Source organism: Nannobrachium achirus, assembly GCF_963921795.1.
Source record: "Nannobrachium achirus genome assembly, contig: SCAFFOLD_227, whole genome shotgun sequence".
Taxonomy (NCBI): Eukaryota; Metazoa; Chordata; class Actinopteri; order Myctophiformes; family Myctophidae; genus Nannobrachium; species Nannobrachium achirus.
Window position 1 is genome coordinate 52150 of NW_027664919.1, and position 13993 is coordinate 66142.

The window sequence follows — 13993 nt, forward strand, 5'->3', positions numbered from 1 at the left end:
CACAGACACATTCCAGTGAAACATTGCCTAGGGACAGATCTCTGTTCTAGGTGTGTTGATGACTGTTTGGCCTGGTGACAGATCCCCAGCTACACTGAAACCTACTGTTTAGCCTCACACACACACACGCGCACGCGCACACACACGCACACGCACACGCACGCACACTCTCTATGCGCGTGTGTAACAGGGGTGATGCAAACCTCCCCACCCGGGCTTTGAACCCGGGCCTCCCGCGTGAAAGTCCAATATCTCAACCATTACTCCAACGGGATATCCCCATGGAACGAGGGAGATACTAGAATTTTGAGGCTTCAGGCTGTCTCCGCCACAGCACACAATGTGTGCATTTAGATACTGTATCTGAGACAGATAGATAAAACACATTAGATAAGAAATAGTATTTAGTGTAAAGTAAAGCCTAGCCATCTGCACTTGGTCTGTGCGGTTTAGTGTAATGTACTGTCATTTACAAATCTAGGTGTATAGAAAACCCGTACTGTACCTGTCATGTGGCTTACAGTACATCTTAATAGCATTATCTCACGTCCTCCTGTAGGGGTCCTCCCTTTGTTCTCCAGGTTCTATGTTCCCCAGGTTCTATGTTCCCCACTTCCCCCCCCCAAAAGGTTGTATGTTCCCCATCCCCTTCCCCACAAAAAGGTTGTATGTTGGTATCACGTGTCATGTGACTTCAGTACATCTTAATAGCATTATCTCATGTCCTCCTGTACGTGCAGGCCTGCAGGGTGACCTGCGCCAGCTGAGCTTCATGATGGGGGAGCCGAGCACCGCCCACACTGCACCCTGTGGCACCACTGCACCCTGTGTCCAAGCCACCACGCTCCACCCGCACCCATGACACCCTGGAGGTGAGAGAGAGAATGTTATACCGTGTTAAACATTAACATTTGTTCACTCTGGGGTCCATGTGGTTCTCTCAGAGTTCATTTAATACCCAGGATGTGAGTGAATACAAGAGTAAACTGCATTGTTTTAGCTACAGTACAGTGACATCACACCCTAGTGAATACAAGAGTAAACTGCATTGTTTTAGCTACAGTACAGTGACATCACACCCTAGTATGTGAGAATAGGGGAAGGGAATTGATGGTGGGCGGCTGTAGCTCAGGAGGTAGAGCGGGTTGGCCAATGGTCCATGGGTCGGCGGTTCAAATCCATAGACCGTAGAAAAATATGGACTAAGCGAAGCCATTGGTTTCTATGCAGCGCAAATGGCCCTTTTCTACCCCTTGGAATGGGTGTCGCCATCATAGAATTGTAAAGGCATCAGAGATGCTATTGGCTGCCAACAGTCACGTGCAACGCAGGGATACATGGGAGAATGTGGTCGGAGCCTCCCGAAATACAGCACACGAAGAAGACACACAGCCGGCTGGTATTAGTTTACCCCCCCCCCCCCCCCCCCCCCCCGCAACTTTATCATTTATTTTAAAATAAATTGGACCACATTTCGACAAAACGAATATGATGGTGATTGAAAGGCAATTTTTAACTAGCGATAGGAACCATACAGTATTCATGAAAATGTTAATTAAGGTTAGAAAACGAAAGGGGAAAAATGATGGGATCCAATGGAGGGCAATTCTTCTTGCGATCGGCCGGGGGGGGGGGGGGGGTGGGGGGGGGGGGGGGGGAACAGCGCAACTAGCGGCCAATCATAGGAAGTTTTAGTTCCGTATTGGAGTCATTTTAAATCGGCAGAACTATGCCCCTGGTCAAATCCCGGCTCCTCCTGTCTACATGTCGAAGTGTCCTTGGGCAAGACGACACTGAACCCCGAGTTGCTCCCTGTGAGCAGGTTGGTGCCTTGCATACACCACCACCGGTGTATGAATGTGTGTGTGAATGGGTGAATGTAATGCACATTGTAAAGCGCTTTGGATACAAGCGCTATATAAATGCACCATTTACCATTTATGTTGCAAACAAAGGTGCTTCTTGTGTGGATTTGCCACCACTTTACGTGGCTTCATTTCTCATAAGATGGTGGTTGTTGCAGACACCTGTATTACAATTCTTAACCATACATATTTTTTTGTTAGGACAGAAAAATATATTCCAGCTCACACACTCAATGCTGGTTCAATGATGGTGGACTCTGACACGACCCTTATATCCACATGTGGGTTTCCAATAATGGAGAATGTCAAATCCTGATTGTTAATTTAACACTATGGGAGAGGCCTAAGGAACCTGTAAGGATTCACCTGTGCAGCGCACGCAGCAGAAGTTGCCCTCCGTGGCGTGCCAGTGCTGCCCGTCATAATCTGTCCCTGGTCGATGCCTGCGGCGGGAACAGAGACGGGAGAGAGGCCTTATGCATTGTCACAAACATATGACAAAGACAGGACATCAGGAGCCCACTATGCACAGAAATACACAGAAATGAATGATGCTAGAACAGTGGTTATCACTTTGTTTCATCCCCCCCCCCCCCACCAAACCTTACATGTATGCCATATTAACAGTTACATTGTTGCATTATAGAACCATATCTACAAGCTTAGAAAGACAATGAAAAAAGTTAAATGTTAACCCTAGGGCAGTGGTTCTCAACCTGTGGGACGGGACCCCAGGTGGGTCCCCAATTTATTTTGATTAGCTAAATGTGCAACATTGTTTTCTCACTCAACAGTAAACAAACCAACACAAAGTTTAAAGCTATACTGTGTAAGTTGCTCAACTTGTGGTCAGTAGCTCTATAGCAAACCTTGGTCGCGTCCGCGTCTTTCGGACGTTTTTTGGTTCTCACACCCCCGCGTCTGCCTCCACCTCGCCGAGATCTATCTTTTGAGGGGTCCCTGGTTCCTGTGCGTTCAGCCATTCCGGAAATACACTCCTTCACCCATGCTTCACCGTGCACCCGAGTATAGAGACACACGGGAGACTACAAATATGGCCGCCCTAGCGACCCCACTCCAAGATGCGCTGTGATTGGCCGGCAGTGTATAACCCTCGCTGTGATTGGCCGGTAGTATAATGACGTCATTTTGCCGCGAAATTCTCCCCCCCTCACGGCTCATAGAAAACGTATAAAGAGAAGGCTTTTGAAGCTGAAAATAACGGAGTGGGGGTTCTAAAACTTTAGCGATTTAACAGTTAGGACCATTTTAAGATTTGTTTTATAAAAAAAGTTACATGGTATAACTTTAAGTTTATGGAGGGTATCTGCACATTTCTAAAGTGACAATTTAAGGGCTTTTTAATAACTATAAAATTACAAATTAAACATTGGCCAAATTGTCAAATATCAGAGTCAGAAATGTTGTAAATAGACGATCTACATGTTCACAACGCCTCGCGCTGCGAGGCGTTGTGAGCTTGTAGATCTGCTATTTTTGGCTGCGGTTCTCAGAATATGGACACTAGGGTTCAAGTTGTTATTATAAAAAGGATTGGAAGATTTGGAGGACCCCCTGTAGTAACTCTGAGGACCCCCTAGGGGTCCCGGACCCCCTGTTGAAGACCCCTGGCCTAAAGGAACAGGAATCAGAGAGAGTTGAGAGCAGAAAGTTGTGTCAGACCAAAGCATGGAGGAAAAGACCCGAGGTGGACTGAGTTACCACTGAGGACCCATGGGGGTGCAGGGCCTCAAAAAGGTTCTCATGTTGGGTCTTTGTTCTTCTAATAAACTGAATTAAAATTAATTAGAAAATTAGATGAATAAAATGGATGAAGAGACTGAACTTTGTATCAAAGAATAAATAGATAATTTGTGTGGCTCCTCTCACCCCTTATGAAAGGCTAAATGGTTTAGTCTGCCCAGCGCTTGGGAAGAGTTAGATTCACTTTGTAGTTTGCACTTCTGGTCTGGACAGGAAAGGGAAACGGTGGGTGTGAGTGCATGTATGTGTTTGTGAGAACCAGCAGATGCAGGAGGCGGGCTCTAGACAGGATATGAACACTGAACAGCAAATGGAAATCAGGCTTTTCACAGGAAGCCAGGCTGACATCTCAACGCTCAGACGAGTTGCGTAAGAAGTTGCTTTAGAAGTCAAATTAACCCTTTAAGAGCTGGAAGGCATGTGTGTCACTTTACATTTGAACTTCTTAAACCATTTTTTTATACTTTGGCCTTTCAACAATAGCAGATCTACAAGCTCATGGTGCAGCAAACATATGAACACATTGATTTATTTTTACATGTATTCCTTAGTTTTATGTTGGACCACATTAAATAAATGGATTTATTTCATGTGAATAAATGGATTTATTTCATGTGAATAAATGGATTTATTTCATGTGAATAAATGGATTTATTTCATGTGAATAAATGGATTTATTTCAGGTGAATAAATGGATTTATTTCATGTGAATAAATGGATTTATTTCATGTAGTTTCCTGTCAGACCACAGTGACGTCACAGATGTTGTTCTGGTAGAGTTTGAGGAAGAGACGACGGCCTCAGATCAACTCAACACTCCTCATAAACAGACGTCTCTCTTCTTCCAACGTCTCCTCTGCTGATGAAGGTAAAACAACTGTTTGAATGAAGGCTCTGATAATGTACACATTCACCATCCTATAGGCTATAGCAGGACATTATGGTAATGTATAGATTCACCATCCTATAGGCTATAGCAGGACATTATGGTAATGTACACATTCACCATCCTATAGGCTATAGCAGGACAGAATGGTAATGTACACATTCACCATCCTATAGGCTATAGCAGGACAGAATGGTAATGTACACATTCACCATCCTATAGGCTAGCAGGACAGAATGGTAATGTACACATTCACCATCCTATAGGCTAGCAGGACAGAATGGTAATGTACAGATTCACCATCCTATAGGCTAGCAGGACATTATGGTAATGTACACATTCACCATCCTATAGGCTAGCAGGACATTATGTTAATGTACACATTCACCATCCTATAGGCTAGCAGGACAGAATGGCAATGTACACATTCACCATCCTATAGGCTAGCAGGACATTATGGTAATGTACACATTCACCATCCTATAGGCTAGCAGGACAGAATGGTAATGTACAGATTCACCATCCTATAGGCTGGCAGGACAGAATGGTAATGTACACATTCACCATCCTATAGGCTAGCAGGACAGAATGGTAATGTACACATTCACCATCCTATAGGCTAACAGGACAGAATGGTAATGTACACATTCACCATCCTATAGGCTAGCAGGACAGAATGGTAATGTACACATTCACCATCCTATAGGCTAGCAGGACAGAATGATAATGTACAGATTCACCGAACAGAACAGAATGTATGAGTAATTGCACAGCAGGGACGTACAAAGAATGTTAGAGAGGCAGGGGCTGACATTTCTAAAAGACCTATTGGTGAAAATATTGCGACGTGACACGCTGTGAGCTTGGAGGTTGGATATTTTCTGTGCTCGATACCACACTGAACTAAGCACAGTCAACAGAGAGTACAATTCTTTCAACACAAGATGCTGCATTCAAGTTCAGGAGAGTTTGGACAAGGCAATTCTCTTGAATGCTGCCTTCAGGTATGGCATGGAAAGCATTTCTTTCACCTTAGTAAAAACTGCATTCATGGTCTGGAGAGGACACTTTTTACAGAATGATAAAAGGGCAGGGCTCAAGCCCCCTTTGATGTCTGTGTGTGCACGTGCCTGATGCAGAGAATGTTAGAGGCAGGGGCTGAAATTTCTAAAAGGCCTTTTGATGAAAATATTGAAAATATCCGACCTCCAAGCTCACAACGGGTTGCGGCGCGTTGTGAGCTTGGAGGTCGGATATTTTCTGTGCTTGATACCACACTGAACTAAGCATAATCAAGTGAATACTGGAGTTGTGGCGTAACGGCATGGATTTCTACACAGAGAGAATTCTTTCAACATAAGATGCTGCGTTCAAGTTCAGGAGAGTTTGGACAAGGCAATTCTCTTGAATGCTGCCTTCAGGTATGGCATGGAAATTTGCATTTCTTTCACCATAGTAAAAACTGGAGGGCACTTTTTACATACAGACAGATAAAAGGGCAGGGGCTCAAGCCCCCTTTGATGTCTATGTGTGCACGTGCCTGTTGCACAGTATGAATGAATGAAATGCACATAAGACTGACTACATGACAAGAAAGTGACACTGGTGGCTACTGTCTACATATTGACCAGAAAGAGACAGAGCAGAAAGTGGTACAGTCACCTGGACATTAAGGCCACTGTGGCCTCAGGTCATGTCATTGGTTTGAGGGGCATTAAGGCCACTTTGGCCTCAGGTCATGCCATTGGTTTGAGGGGCATTAAGGCCACTGTGGTCTCAGGTCATGCCATTGGTTTGAGGGGCATTAAGGCCACTGTGGCCTCAGGTCATGCCATTGGTTTGAGGGGCATTAAGGCCACTGTGGCCTCAGGTCATGTCATTGGTTTGAGGGGCATTAAGGCCACTGTGGCCTCAGGTCATGCCATTGGTTTGAGGGGCATTAAGGCCACTGTGGCCTCAGGTCATGTCATTGGTTTGAGGGGCATTAAGGCCACTGTGGCCTCAGGTCATGCCATTGGTTTGAGGGGCATTAAGGCCACTGTGGTCTCAGGTCATGCCATTGGTTTGAGGGGCACAAGGCCAAACTGAGGGGCAACGACGGCCATGGCCTCCATGAAATTCCTGCCCTGGTAGTAACTGTTATTGAATAGAATAGCAATGTTTATTTGTCATTATGCTGTTTTATTTTGAACGTATTGGTATTGGAACTGGACTTTTGATGTCCATGTTGCTGTAGTCAGGGGAAGAAGGTGATTGGCTAAGGGGAACTGCAGCCAAAAATACTGAGAACCACTGCTCTAGATCACTATTATCTACAGGTGTCTTTGTTATTAGAGATGAGACCATAATGATGTTTACATATCAGCATTATTGTGACCAAAGAAACTGTGATTTATGATATTATCACAATAATCAAAATACCTCAACATTTGCCCAAAAAATAACAGATCTACAAGCTCACAACACGTCGCAGCGCTATTTGTCAACCTGCTAGAGTGACAGGTGACAGTAAGTCATGTGACCTCAGGGTCATGTGGTCATGTGATACTTGTTGTTGTAGGGTGAAGTTTTCTTTAGGGTGGCAGAGACACACACACACACACACACACACACACACACACACACACACACACACACACACACACACACACACACACACACACACACACACACACACACAGCGGTTTCTTCCTGGCAGTGATGATGTGAAACTTCTCACTTCTGCTTTGTGGTTATTCCCCCCTTCCCCCCCCCTCTCTCTCTCTCTCTCTCTCTCTCTCCACTGAAACTCTACAGCCTCCATTTTGAGAAGTGATCGACGAAGACTCCATCTTAACCAACAGCAGAGCAGTGAGACGATCAACACACATAACACTTCCTGCTAGTGATAAGAGTAAGTATTTATATATAATATGTTCTAGAGACACATGCACACATAACACTTCCTGCTAGTGATAAGAGTAAGTATTTATATATAATATGTTCTAGAGACACACACATAACACTTCCTGCTAGTGATAAGAGTAAGTATTTATATATAATATGTTCTATAGATATAACACTTCCTGCTAGTGATAAGAGTAAGTATTTATATATAATATGTTCTAGAGACAGATATGACCTGATAAATGTAGAGTAATATATCTCTGCTGTCGGGCCGAAACCTCCTAACTCCAAAATGTACATTTTCAGGAAAATGAGCTCAAGTGAAGTTAGGAGGTTTTGACTGAAGGGCTTTTGACTACTTTTCATTGGTTCAATATTATTTTAACCAACACACAGACGTAAAGGGTGTTCAATAGCACATATTTATGAAAACAACAGAGGGCCAATCGGGTGGAGTTAGTTGGTTTGGCAGAAAGTAACCAACACTCAGATGTAAAGGGTGTTCAATAACCCTGATTTATGCCAAAAAAATCTAAAACCTCAAAAATGGAGTTAAGAGGTTTTGTCCAGACAGTGAGGATATGTAGGCTGTATGTTGTGTTTTAACAGTGGTTTTCAATCAGTGGTTCGGGGACCACAAGCAGTGGTGTAAAGTAACTAAGTGCATGTACTTAAGTACTGTACTCAAGTAAAAATTTGAGGTATTTGTACTTTACTTGAGCATTTTCAATGTCCAATACTTTTACTTCTACTCCACTACATCTCAGATCCAAATATTGTACTTTTTACTACATTTATTTGAAAACTGTATTTACTAGTTACCTTGCAGATATAAATTATAATATTATAAAACATACATTAACCAGTTTAGCCCTTATACATTGGCTATTTGAAAATTGCCGATCTACAACTCACAACTGGGCTGGGCTGGGCTGATCACTTAACACATGTCATTATGCATTGTGCTGCTTTTAATGACTTGAGATTGTGTAAATACATGTGCATTTGTGTGTGCGTTTGTCTCTATCATGCACAAGCAACTGGTATGCACTACATACCAGTAAGACTCCCTAATCAGGAGATAAGCTACCGTCAGGTCGCAGTGTGATTTTGGGCCAAAATGTGTAGGAGCAGTGTCCAAAAATGTTGGAAAAAATCGTTCTGATGGTGGCACTATATGGCACAGATCCATGTTGATGAGATGAGTGTAGACATACTGTGTACCGATTTGCGTGATTTTAGGGCAAAATCTGTAGGAGCAGTGTCCAAAAATGTGTTTGAAAAATCGGCCTGATGGTGGCGCTATATGGGACAGATCCATGTTTTTTTTATTTTTTTTTATAATTTTTATTCCACGATTTTGCAACCCATTTTCACCCAGTGCCAATTGCCTATGTAATCCTGGGCTCTGCTCTCCCTCTGCCACGCCTTGGGAGACAACGGACTGACCTCATGCTTCCTTCAATGCATGAGTAGTCCAAGTCGTTTCTTTTCACCTGACAGGGGGGATTTCCCCGGGATGGACGTAGCGCGTGGAAGGAACACGTTATTCCAACCAGTTCCTTTCCCTTCCATCAAGCGCCCCGGCTGGCCAGGGGGAGGCATTATTGAGACCAGGATTACTGCATGTTTTTGTGAGGGCATCAACCCTAGGAGACACGGGGAGAACATGCAAACTCCACACAGAAAGGCCCTATCGCCGACCCCACCTAGGGTGTGGGCGCTGATGATGCGGAGGGAGAAACACACCCCCAGCACCCACAGCGTCCCCCGGCGGGAATCGAACCCAGGACCTTCTAGCTGTGAGGCGAAGTGCTAACCACTGCACCACCGTGGCCCGGGGGACAGATCCATGTTGATGACATGAGTGTAGACATACTGTGTAGCGATTTGCGTGATGTTACTGCAAAATCTGTAGGAGTAGTGTCCAAAAATGTGGTTTAAAAAATAAGCCTGAAGGTGGCACTAAATGGGTCAGATCCATTTTGATGACATGAGTGTAGAGCAAGTGTGTACAAATTTGTGTGATTTTAGGGCAGAATTTGTAGAAGCAGTGTCCAAAAATGTGTTAGAAAAAATCGGCCTGATGGTGGCGCTATATGGGACAGATCCAGGTTGATGACATGAGTGTAGACATACTGTGTAACGATTAGGGATGGAGCCCGAAAACCGGGTCCATTACAAACCCGGTTCTGAATTTATCGAGACCCGGGTATCAATAAGCTTTTGGCTTGTCGAGCCTGTTATCGGGTCATGACGTCACGTCATGGGCCGCTATAAGGGGCCGGGACGGGAGGTTGCGTCATTGATTGCTGTGTTGTTTGCGAGGTGCCGTTGAACAATGGTTATGGTGGAACGCGTGAAACGCTCAAGAGTTTGGTTACATTTTACTGTAAAAGACAAGGGGAGAGCCAAATGCAATATATGCAGCACGGTTGTTTCATGCTCAGGAGGGAACACTTCTACTATGCAGAGGCACTTGTCCTCAGTGCATCACATTAGACCCAAGTGCAATACCTTTGCATGTCTGCGACGAAAAACACCGCCGGTGCCGTCGGCTGTTGCAGAAGCGGGACAACCGTTCTCTTCCACCCAAGGTATGTGGTGCTTGAAAATATTAATAGTTCCATTGATAATAATCCGTTTGGGTTACTCAAATCCCTGCCATAGAGTTATATTTCACTCCATACGAATGAATCTGTGGCGTCGCCAGCGTGATGTTGCCAGCGTGACGTATTCAATGTGCGACTCAGTCTACCGAAAAGAGCAGATCTACAAGCTCACAGCGCTGTGTGAGCAGACTCGTTGTGAGCTTGTAAATTGGGTATATTTTGGTGCGTGACACTGTCGAACTATGACTTATACATTACACTTTTAAAGAGACGGTACACAACATATTTAGTTTCTTCAAATATATCCCAAAAGTAAAAAGGTTACTTTATTTGTCTGTAAGAAAAGTACTGCATTTGAATGGCCTAGTCAAATGTGGTGCAATGGACATTTTGTTGTTGCTTAAAACAAGGAAGAAATAATGGAAAATAAATAAATAAATAAATATGCATTTTCTGTTTATAAAAGAGTGAATAGTACTGTAAAATTATACTATAGCCTATACTACATTTATATTTACGATTATGATTATAAATCATAACTATATAGCCATTTAACATTAACACTTATTGCATTTATAAATGGCTATTTTATAAGATTAAAATATGTCAAACTTTTGTCATCTTCGTTTATTTTTAGATGGTGATCAGCCCAAGCTTTCCCCAGCAAGCAAGACCACAGCTTCTCCTCCATCTCCACCCCCTGGCCCTCAAATGGCACCAAGCCCCTATAATCAGATTCTGGCCTCCAGAAAGATGGCACCAAACAAAGCAGATGAATGCCACAGGGCTGTCACTAAGTTTGTGGTGAAGGGGCTGCATGCCTTTGCCACAGTTGAGTCACCCTGGTTTAGAGAGATGACTAATGCACTCAATCCACGTTATACCCCTCCCTGCAGGACTGTTCTGTCCAACACCCTAATCCCTGCATGGTATGAAGTAGAACGACAGAATGTCCTAACCGAGCTCGAAAATGTGGCAAAGGTAGCCATTACAAGTGACGGCTGGACGAGCATAGCACAGGACCACTACATCACTGTGACCACACACTATATCAACCAAGGCAAACTTCACCAAAAGGTTCTCCGGACCAAAGCCGTCTACCAGGCACAGACTGGCGATACAGTGGCAGTGGAGATTGGGGATGTGATGGAGGAGTTTGGAATTGCACACAAGGTGTTTGCAATTACAGTGGACAATGCATCCAACATGTCTGTTGCTGTGAAAAAGCTGGACCTCCTCAAAATTGGTTGCTTTGCCCACACCCTCAACTTGGCAGCACACAAGGTATACTGCATTCCCACAGTGACCCGGTGGGCAGCAAAACTGAGATCAGTCATTGTGTGGATGAAGAGATCTACTATGGCCAAAACTGTACTGAAAGAAAAGCAGGTGCTCCTCAAACTTCCTCAACACACCATGATTCTGGACGTCAAAACCAGGTGGAACTCTCTGTTCCTGATGGTTGAAAGATTCCTCGAACAGTATCCAGCTCTTCAAGCTGCAGCAATAGACCAACGAATAAGAAGACCAATGGAGAGGGACAAACTGGACAAAGTCACTGATGAGGACTTCTCCAAAGCAGAGCAGTTCATCAAGGTATGATTCTATATTCTTCTTTTACTGTGACAACTTTTTTTTACACTGTTTATATTATGTTTTTTATTATTATTATTTCTTTTTTACAATATATTTATTAGATTTTCTTTTTGTTACAGAGAATACAATACATTTAAAATTGTTAGTCCTTTTTTTACATATATAAAACAGAAAATACAATAGCAAAACAAAATACAAAGACCAAAATACAAAGACATAAAAAGAAAAACAACAAAAGGTCACTCTTTTTCTTACTTCTTTGTAAGTGCTGTACTGCCTATGGGCAACTGATTTCCCCTGTGAGATAATAAAGGTATCGTCTATCTATCCATCTATCTAAGGTGATGAAAATCCTGTACACCTCTACAGTGTGTGTATCGAGTGAGAAGAGCCCCACCTGCGGTCAGATCCTTCCTATACTCGAGAAACTGAAGGAGCACTTCGCAGTTCTGGAGGAAGACACTTTGTTTGTGTCTGCCATTAAACACAAGATTTGGACGGACCTCTCTGCACGTTACCAGGAGGACCACATCCATGCCTTCCTGGAAGAGGTGACTGCGATGGACCCCAGGTTCAAAGCGAAGAGTGACAGCGACTCCACCTGGGACCGTCTAGAGAAAGCTTGTATAGCAGCCAATGCCACAGGTACTGTACTGCTCTTGTTTTTTAGTTTTTTTTGTTTCTCTTATCTATCTTTTTTTCTTACTTCTATGTAACTTTGTAAATAACTGTATACTGCTGTGCTACAACTGGACAACTGAATTTCCCCCTTGGGATAATAAAGGTATCTATCTATCTATCTATCACAGAGGCAGAGCAGTTCCTAGACCCTGAGGACAGTGACACCACCCAGGAGGAGGCACAGTATGATGGCGATGATGATATTATGGATGACGGCACACTGGTAGAAGAGCATCCTGTGATTGCGGGCACTCCACGACAGCCTAAGAAGAGCGCCTTGGAGGAGCTGTTTGCAGAGGAGGAGCAAGAGCTGCTCACAATCCAGCCAAACAAGGTGACCACGGCTCAGAGTGTTCGCCAAGAGATCATTCTTTATAGAAACCTACCTGCAGTCTCTATGGCAGAAGACCCTGTCCTGTGGTGGTGGGGAAGGAGAGGCACCCTGCCACTACTAGCTGAACTGTCCAACAGCTACCTCTGTGTTCAAGCCTCCTCAACTCCCTCAGAGAGGGTCTTCTCCACTGCTGGGGATACCATCAGCCTGGAGCGATCCAGGCTGATGCCTGACAAGGCAGACATGCTAATCTTTCTTCAGAAAAACACTTAGCACTGTGCTTTTATTAGTAGCACTGTGCTTTTATTAAAAGACTATTTTACCAAAAAAAAACATTTATTTTCTTTAACTTTGAGTTTGAAGGAGCAATTTGTTGTACATTTATTGCATGTTGCATGTTGTGGTTAAATGGTGCATGTTGTTGAATATGTTTTATTTTTTATTTTCTTGTTTGATTTTTAAAATGAATGCCCAGAAATGTAATGTATGTAGACCTTTACTGAAGCACAAAGCTCAAGTCACTCACTAGTGGCCAATAAAAGAAAAGCTTCAGAATTTATTGTTGTCTCAAGTCTTTCCCCAAAATATTAGAAAAAGCTCAATAGTAGGCTCGATAAAAGCCCGGCTCGATAAGCATGATCGATAAGGTGCTCATTATCAATAAAAATTAACGAGCTCCATCCCTAGTAACGATTTGCGTGATTTTAGGGCAAAATCTGTAGGAGTAGTGTACAAAAATGTGTTTAAAAAAATTGCCCTGAAGGTGGCGCTAAATGGGACAGATCCATGTTGATGAGATGAGTGTAGACATACTGTGTACCGATTTGCGTGATTTTAGGGCAAAAGTTTTAGGAGCAGTGTCCAAAAATGTGTTTTGCAAGAATCGGCCTCATGGTGGCGCTAGAAGAGGGGCATGTGAGAATTGATGGGTGGAGGTTGTGGTTTGGCAGGCAAGGAGTGTGTGTGCAACATTTGGCATGGATCGGGGCAACGGTTGCGGAGATATGAGCAGGGCAAAAGTGTGACGTGTGACAGACTGACGGACAGCTGGTCGAGGTTTTGATAGTAACTGCGACCTGACGGTCGCAATAAATATACCAGTAAGACTCCCTATCTGTCGGTAGATAATGCCGGTCTTATATAAGGGTCATTTGTGTACGGTGTGATGTCATACTGATGTCAGCAGTGTGATGTCATACTGATGTCAGCAGCTATGTCTCTATATATGGAGTTATATGTTGTTCGTGTCCAAATATGGGGCTTGTGAGGTCAGACTTAGTGAGATTCGTCGGTTATCTCCATATATGGAGGGATGTGTTGGTTATCTCCATATCTGGAGATTCAACCTTCAACGTGTAACTATGGCTAC

At 43.7% G+C, this 13993-nt stretch overlaps 1 protein-coding gene across 1 annotated transcript; it reads left to right on the top strand.

The window, feature by feature from the left end:
• Window positions 1–858: 858 nt before the first annotated feature.
• LOC308280708 (E3 SUMO-protein ligase ZBED1-like) lies at window positions 859–12897 on the top strand (the record flags this gene model as incomplete). The annotated part of the gene is made up of 4 exons (XM_080755026.1): window positions 859–872; window positions 10910–11609; window positions 11951–12254; window positions 12419–12897. 4 exons carry the CDS (start codon window positions 859–861, stop codon window positions 12895–12897), a joined length of 1497 nt encoding a protein of 498 aa, XP_080611152.1.
• Between the last annotated feature and the right edge of the window lie 1096 nt (window positions 12898–13993).